Source organism: Nicotiana sylvestris, chromosome 9, assembly GCF_000393655.2.
Source record: "Nicotiana sylvestris chromosome 9, ASM39365v2, whole genome shotgun sequence".
Lineage (NCBI taxonomy): Eukaryota > Viridiplantae > Streptophyta > Magnoliopsida > Solanales > Solanaceae > Nicotiana > Nicotiana sylvestris.
Genome location: NC_091065.1, coordinates 18,999,211 through 19,007,409, shown reverse-complemented (window position 1 = coordinate 19,007,409; position 8,199 = coordinate 18,999,211). Strand labels below are relative to the sequence as shown.

Sequence of the window (8,199 nt, the reverse complement as noted above, 5' to 3'; positions counted from 1 at the left end):
TCATGTATCAAACTTAGAAACCATTAATAAACCTTAATGCTTTATTTTTGATACCGAACATTGTCTTTGTTACGAGAATGACAAAGTTTATCCTTCTCTCAAAGCGAAGTACAAAGGCAAATTTAGATATTTTTCCACTTTTTAGCTTGAGCACTTCATAATGCTCAACATATTATCGACCCCAAATTAGCAATTCTAAAGCACAAAATAAGGTGACGTTTGGTTAAAGATTTAGAAAAAGAATTTGAAAATATTTTAGTTTTTCTTTTCTTGCAAAAAATTGTTTTTCAGCAAAGGTCAATATATTTTTTTCAGTTTTTAAAACTTCTCTAGAGTAGTTTTTTCGGGGGAAGTTGGAAGAGTGGAAAGTGGAAACTTACGGCTTGTTTGGATGGTTACATAAATTTTATTGTATCATATCGTTAAATTTATCGTTACGAAACCATGAAATGGAACAACGGATTTGGTGTGGTAGCGTCATTTTCTTGCTTTTTTCTCTCATCTTGTCCTTCCTTATTATTAAATAATCATATTTTATGCTTTACTTACTTTGTATTTTATTTTTTATTTGTAATGTTACAAGTTTAATCTTCATATTAATAGAGCATGATATCATGAAATAACACAAAACTATACAATCTATTCAAATTTTATAATCGTCAATACAATATAATATATATACAATACACTATAATACAATATAGTAGAATATTATGGAAGGACACGTAACAACAATCCAAAACAAGGGGATAGGGGGGAAAAACATAGCGAGAGCCAGAGGCTAAGATTCAACAGGATGAAGCCAGGCGAGGAGTCAACGAAAAGCATCCATACGAGTAACAAGAACGGCGAAAGTGAAGTGAAGAAGGTAACAAAACCCCCTTTCAGACCCGCTAAAGATGACACAAAGCCACTTCTTCAAGATCCAGTAAGCGGTTCTCTCCCGCAGAAATAGTTATCAATTGCATTCAGTATTTTCTCTGATTATTTCCGTTAATTAATGAATAGCACCATTTATATTTGCTTTGTTGTATGTGTATTCTGTAGATACTGAGATCAGATCCGATTGAGACAGAGGAAGCTCTGCTGCGGTTGCCCCCTTTTCCTATTTGTAAACCTAAATCTCAAACCCAATAAAATTTTATCATCTCTTTTGTGCCCTTGAATCTGTTGTAGTAAGCCTGGTTGTTGTTGTGCTTGAACTTATTTGGTAATATTTAATTATTATTATTGTGTTGCTCATGAGATTTTATTTTCTCTCTTTGAAGCAGTTGAGCTTTTTCTTTAATACTTTGCAAAAATTGTCCTTTCATCCTTCTCTTTGGTATGGAATGGGTTACCGTATAGTCGAACAATCCAACATCGAAAATGAAACTAACTGTCCGACTCTAGCTTAAGCTCACTACAATAAGACAGTATATTTTGCTCACATTGCGGGTCCCAAGCTCGGATAGACGAGGAGGGTTGCTGTAGTCTGGCGACCAGCGTGAAACTTGCCAATTCATGATGAGTATATAAGCATGGTTCATAAGTCCATGTTGTTTCGGCAGGAAATTGACATTTCTCATAGATTCTTCCCAAGAATCCAAGACAAATAAACCTCTTAATTTAACTTTCTACATTGGCGTACGAGAAGTGAGATTGAGGATTTTTTTTCTAAAGTGCAAAATTGAGCTGACCTACTTATAGAAAAAGTTGTGTGATTCTTTTTTATTGTTCTAAGCAAAATAGAGTTAGGTTTAGAGTTTTTCATTTGTCCAGTTTTATCTCTATTAGGGGTTGTAGTCTCTTAGAGTGAAAGGTGCTGGATGAGTGGAATATCTTTTTAGAATTTAGACTGTTCTCTGACTCGTATGAGTTGCTACGGTTCTCTAACTTAAGTCTGCTACAATCAGACATATTATATTTTGTTTACATTGCGTGCCCCAAGCCCCTATAGGAGCTTTTCTAAATGTTATTTACATGATTTCATGGTATGCATTTGAGCGTATTGCATTTCCATAATCTGCACTAATAGCAAATCATCGATGCCGTTAAAAATATTCAAGTTATCTATCTTGTTAATTTCCTACAGCAATATGACAGAATTTTTCGAGTGTTTGCACTTCTTTTCTTTGAAAAGATTTTCTCCTTGTGCAACTCTTTGGCTCCGGAGTGGGAATAGAGAAAATCCTAAATTGCTTTTGGTGATGAAATCAGATAATAATACAGAATTCCCACATGTGACCCTTGAAAGTAGGGGTGTACAAAGGAAACTGATAAATCGCATCAACCCGATAATCCGAGTCAAACCGAGAGAAAAAACCCGACTATGGTTTGGTTTGGTGTTGGAAAAAAAACCCGGTCATAATTGGTTTGGTTTGATTTTAACTAAAGAAAGTCAAACCGAAACCAAACCAACCCGACATTACATATATAGAAATTTTAGATATATTTAATATATAAATATACTTATTGTGATGTAATTTATAAATATTTCTTAAAAAATTTCATAATTTTATCTTTTAATGTATTATTTCAAGGTTGAACTAAGAACTTTTTTTTGATGAAATAAGTTGTATTTCATTAACAAGAAGCATCCAGGGGATGCATAGGTTACAAAAGACGGGGAAATATCAGCCCAAATGATAAAAAAATTCTATTGTAAGACTAAGGCGCTGATAAATTCCAAATAAGAGTCAGAGTTATATACAAGTGTAAATTTAACCCAACTAAAAAGATTAACTAAACATTTGGCCTTGAGTGCACGATTGGCAGTTGAAATGCCATCAAAACATTTATGATTCCTTTCTGTCCATATGCACCACAAAATACAAGCAGGAATCATAGACCATGTACTTTTGATGGACTTCCCAACTCTCCAGGCATTCCAACTCAAGAAAGCCTCCCTGATATTGCATGGCATAGTCCAGTGTAGTCCAAAAAGTGACAAAAACATGTTCCATATACTTGTCGCAACTGGGCAATGAAGAAACAAGTGATTGTCTCTGGGTTGCAAAGACACATGTAACATCTGTTAGGTAGTTGAAAATTCCTCTTAATGAGATTATCCTGAGTTAAGCATGCTCCCTTTAAATTGATCCACCTGAAGCATGTGACTTTTGGTGGTAATTTTGCTCTCCAGACAAGCTTCCAAGGCCATTGATCAATTAAGTCTTTGTTGGAGCTTAACTGAAGATAACTTGCTTTCACTGAATAAGTGTCTTTCCTGCTATTGCCCCACTTGAGTTTGTCTCTGCTTTGGGTGTTGAAAGAGTTGTTTCGGAGGCTTTCAAGAAGTGCAAATAGGTCCTTAATCTCCCAGTCATTTAGGTCTTTCTCTGGTTCAGTCTCCATGTGTTGTCCTCTCTGTTTTGAGCAATAGTAGAATTTGGGTTGGTTGCAACTAGGAATAGTCTTGGAAAGGCCTCCTTTAGAGTAGTGTAACCTAGCCATTTGTCTTTCCAGAATTTAATGAGTGCCCCATTTCCCACCTGAAGATATGTGTTGCAAGAGAAGTCATCCCATAGTCTCCTGATACTCTTCCATAACCCAATACCATAAGGTGTTCTGGTAGCATTGGTACACCAGTGACTATTAGCCCCATACTTTTCTTAAACTATCTCCTTCCTAGGGCCAACATCTTCTTGGTTATACCTCCAGTGCCATTTCATTAACATGCTCTTGTTGTGAAGTGCTAGATCTTTGGCCCCAAGACCTCCTAGTGTTTTAGGAAGTGTGATTTTGGCCCATTTGACTAGGTGGAATTTGTGGCTGGAGCTATTACCTTCCCATAGGAAAGATCTCCTAATCTTGTCAAGCTGTTTCTGCACTTTGACTGGCATTGGAAAGAGGGACATGAAATAGGTAGGTATGTTATCCAAAACACTATTAGTTAATGTTAATCTGCCACCTAGAAATAGGTACTGATGCTGCCAAGAAGCCAACCTTTTCTCAAATTTTTCAACAACTACATTCCATATTTCAGTTGATCTCTGACTGGCACCCAAAGGAAGACCAAGATATGAGGTAGGGAAGGAACCAATGTTGCAATAAATAATATCTGCAAACTCTTCCAGCTCAGGAACCACATTAACGAGGAAAATAATGCTTTGAGACATGTTAATGTATGAGACCTGACATGGCTTCAAAAAACATAAGAGTGAGGTTAAGGAACTGAACTCGAGATTTATCTGCCCCACAAAAAATAAGAGCGTCATATGCGAATAATAGGTGTGATATAGAAACTGTCAATCCCGAGTTGCTACCACATCAAAATCTTGTAACCATTGCATCTGCTTGGCCTTTTCTAGCATTATACTAAGGCCCTCCATAGCTAAGATGAATAGAAAGGGAGATAGGGGGTCTCCTTGCCTGATCCCTCTTTTAGGAGAGAAGAAGCCTACAGGGCTTCTGTTAACGAGCACATAGTACTTCACTGTGGTGAAGCTATATCTGATCCATTTGATCCATTTCTCTCCAAATCCCATTTGTCTTAGGATTGAAATTAGATATTGTCAATTTAGTTTGTCAAAAGCCTTCTCAATATCCAGCTTGAATAGAAGACCAGGTTCACTGCTTTTTTGTCTCCAATCTAGCACTTCATAGAAATAAGGGCAGCATCAGCGATTTGCCTACCTTTGATAAATGCATTTTGGTACCCGTAGACCATCTCCCAATCACCTCTTTAGCCTAGCAGTTAGGACCTTTGCCACTATTTTGTAGATACTACCAATGAGACTGATGGGCCTAAAATCTTTGAGTTCAATTGCCTCTTTCCTTTTAGGAATAAGATCAATAAAAGAGGCATTGAATGATTTAACCATGTGACAATTGTTGTGAAAGTGGTTGAAGGTTCCCATGAGATCCTGTTTTATAGTGTCCCAACACTTTTGAAAAAAAGCCATTGTAAAACCATCGGGTCCAGGGCTCTTGTCTGGGGCACAAGAATTGATAGCATTCCACATTTCCTCTTCCTCAAAAATATGTTCAAGACTATCCTTTTCCTCTGCATTTAGGCTTCCAAGACCTTCAAATGTTGCACCAGGTCTCCAGTTTTCACTCTCTGAGTAGAGTTCTTGATAAAAATCAAGAATCACCTCTTTCGCCTGCGCTTTATCTTCAATGACATCCTCCCCACCTGTAGTCTATCAATGCAATTGTATCTCCTATGTGAGTTAGCTATCCTCTGAAAGTATTTAGTATTTCTGTCACCCTCTTTCAACCATAAACATCTTGATTTTTGCCTCCATGATGTTTCTTCTGATTTAGCTAACTGTTGTATCTCCATTCTCAATTGCAGGATCTTACTCTTTTCAGTTTGAGTCTGCACCCTTCCTTCAGTTGCTTGCTCTAGGATCAGAAGTTCTTCCAATGCTTTATTTGTTCTGGTGTTGATTTTGCCAAAGACTTCCCTGTTCCATATGACTAGGTCTCTTTTCAAGAATTTCAGCTTTTGAGAAAGAATAAAATCAGGAGAACTATTTATCACATAGCCTTGCCACCATTGTTTTACCATGTCAGTAAACCTTTCTTGGTGTAACCACATATTTTTGAATTTGAAATAAGAGGGTTCAGTAGACTAATTACCACTTTCTAACACAATTGGTGTGTGATCAGAAACAACCATATGGAGGGCTAATTGCTTTACAGAGCCAAAAAGATCATTCCATTCTGAGGATATCAAGAATCTATCTATTCTGGAGGCCTGTAAAGAGTTTTCCCCCTCGACCACGCTACAATGGAAGATCAACTAAGCCCATATCTTGAATAAAGTCAGAGAAGCTTTTTATAGCCCTTGATCTTCTAATACAATTGAACCTTTCACTCTCGAATCTACAAACATTAAAGTCCCCCTACAATCCAGTTTGAATCCCAAAGCCCTTTTACTGCAGCTAATTCGTTCCATAAATCCACCCTCTCCCAACTAGAGTGAGGCCCATAGACTCCAGTGAAACAAAGTCTAATGTCTAGCTGAATTCCTTCTAGCATAGCCGAGATAGAATGTTTCCCTTGCTTTGAATCAATGCAATTCCAAAGGCTTCTATCCCATAAAATAACAATACCTCCTCTAGTACCGCTGGCTTTCAACTCCACCCATTCTACCCATCTAGAGCCCCATAATTCTCTAGCTATAGCCACAGAAAAAAGTTCAGTCTTTGTTTCCTGAAAGCAAAGAATGTCTGGCCTCCATTTTTGTATAAGTGACTTGATGGTATTTCTTTTGCTCATATCATTGAGCCCCCTAATATTCCAACTGATAAGCTTGACTTTCATTCAGAGAATGCCTTGTGGTACCTGCCCCTATCTGAATCTCCACCTTTGTCATAGTTCACAGTGCATACCAGTTTCTGAGCTTCAGTTTTACCCTTTGTTTTTTTGTCCCCATTTTTATTCCCCCTTTGCTGTTGGAGTTGAGATCGCCTCTTTTCTCCATTCTTAGAATCATATCAAATATCTCATGCTCGAAGCTTGCCGAATTTACCCCAAAAGACTTGCACGCCTTGGCCATGACTATCTTGGTCCATTGGGATGTCTCAATTACCGTTGGATTATGAACCATTTGTTCCCATGGGAAGTGTTGCCATGCCAGGGAAGGAATAGGGTGTCACTGCCAGAAAGAGAGGAAAGGTCGGAGAAGGCAGTGTCTGAAGCATTTGCCATCATTAATTCTCGTTGCAATGATGGAAGTTTGAGAAGAGGAAGAGATTGAATGTGGTCTGCTTCATCATCGGCTTCATCTTCTCCAACGCCTGAAGCTGCAAGTTCAGAATCAGATACAGGGGCCACCGAAGAGGAGGGCTTGGGATTAATAACTTCTATATTTCTCTCTCCAACATCTTTTATTGAGCCATTAATACAATAGGTTGGCCCAGTTGCTCTCCATTCCTGCCTTTGCATCCCTTTTGAAAAGTCACTAAACCCTTTTCCCACTAACTTAACATTAGTAGGCCCAACCCTAATATCCTTTTGAATTTTAAAATCTAATGACATGTGAGGCGTGAAGTTTGATGTGGACGCTTCTTTAGACCAAAGGTCACATGACCGATTGTCATAGGACCGAAGGTCAATTTTCTTCTTCTTCGTATTTCCATCTCCGGCGCCGGCTTCATCGACGTGCTTAACGATGGTATCAGTGATGATAGAGATTTCGAAAGCCCATTCCCCTACAACCAGATGAATCTGGTTTGGAATCTCGTGTACACCATTCCTAACATATATGCGAGCCCATAACAGATGATTTCTCTTCTTCGTATCCTCATCTGCATCCATATAGCCTCAACACTTGTCACCAATGTGCTTCAGAGTGCTTTCCGACCATGCATGTAAAGGAATACCGAAAGCCCTAATCCATCGGTGATCTGATTTTGCCATTGTAGCTTTAGCTCCGGTAGCCGGAGACCACCAATCAATGTGAGTCTTCGCCCATTCCAAAACTAATCACCAATTTTAACTCTCTCTACTTCTTGTCTAGAAGGGAACTGGAAACGAAAATAGTTGGCCGAAAGTGGTGTAACTATCAACCCCGCTGTCATCCTCCGTGTCTTCAGGAACCAAGGTTGAATGATCTCTACACTAGGGCTTGAGCAGAAGGAGTCATTAAAGGCCCACAAGGCAGCATGAAAGGTATTTGATGAGCTTCAAACTGGTTTCCTCTGACGAGACCTGAACTTGAGATACTATTTCTGGCCATTTTTGAATGCTCGCTGCTTCAATGTAAGGGAAATCAGGAGTGGTGAATCTTTGGAGGTTTGGACTGGATGGCTTGCCTAAGAACTTGAGAATTTTGTCGGCGATTTCGCACCAACCCGCGTTGTAATCAACCTCCGGGATTATAATTGCCGATTTTCTATTTCCCAACCATTTTTCTATTCTGATGAAGCGCCCATGGATATTGTAATTCTGGTAGACTTTATGCAAAAGATCTTGTTGCTTCCTCCCCCATCTTCTGTAAAGATCTCCTTGACCCCTTGATGCGTGTTTCAGGTTATGACACACCCATCTCAAATTGCTTTCATCAATTTTTAACTTATTGGTGAAACGCCTATTGTGTTCAATAAAAAGAAACCACCTGCTTTGGCCCTCACTAATATCAGTGATTTCAAAGGATTTGTCTTCAGAGGTGAAAAAGACATTTTCTCCCATAATAAAATTGGCTAACATCGCTGAGAGGTCTCGCCGGTGAGAATGACAGATCAGAGAGAGAGAAAGGTTAGGCGC

At 38.7% G+C, this 8,199-nt stretch overlaps 1 protein-coding gene across 1 annotated transcript; it reads left to right on the top strand.

Annotated features, from left to right (window-relative positions):
* Nucleotides 1-708: 708 nt before the first annotated feature.
* LOC104211973 (uncharacterized) lies at nucleotides 709-1,245 on the top strand. The gene is made up of 2 exons (XM_009761132.2): nucleotides 709-928; nucleotides 1,048-1,245. The coding sequence occupies exons 1-2, from the start codon at nucleotides 797-799 to the stop codon at nucleotides 1,135-1,137; spliced, it is 222 nt and encodes a 73-aa protein (XP_009759434.1). The 5' UTR covers nucleotides 709-796; the 3' UTR covers nucleotides 1,138-1,245.
* The last annotated feature ends 6,954 nt before the right edge of the window (nucleotides 1,246-8,199 follow it).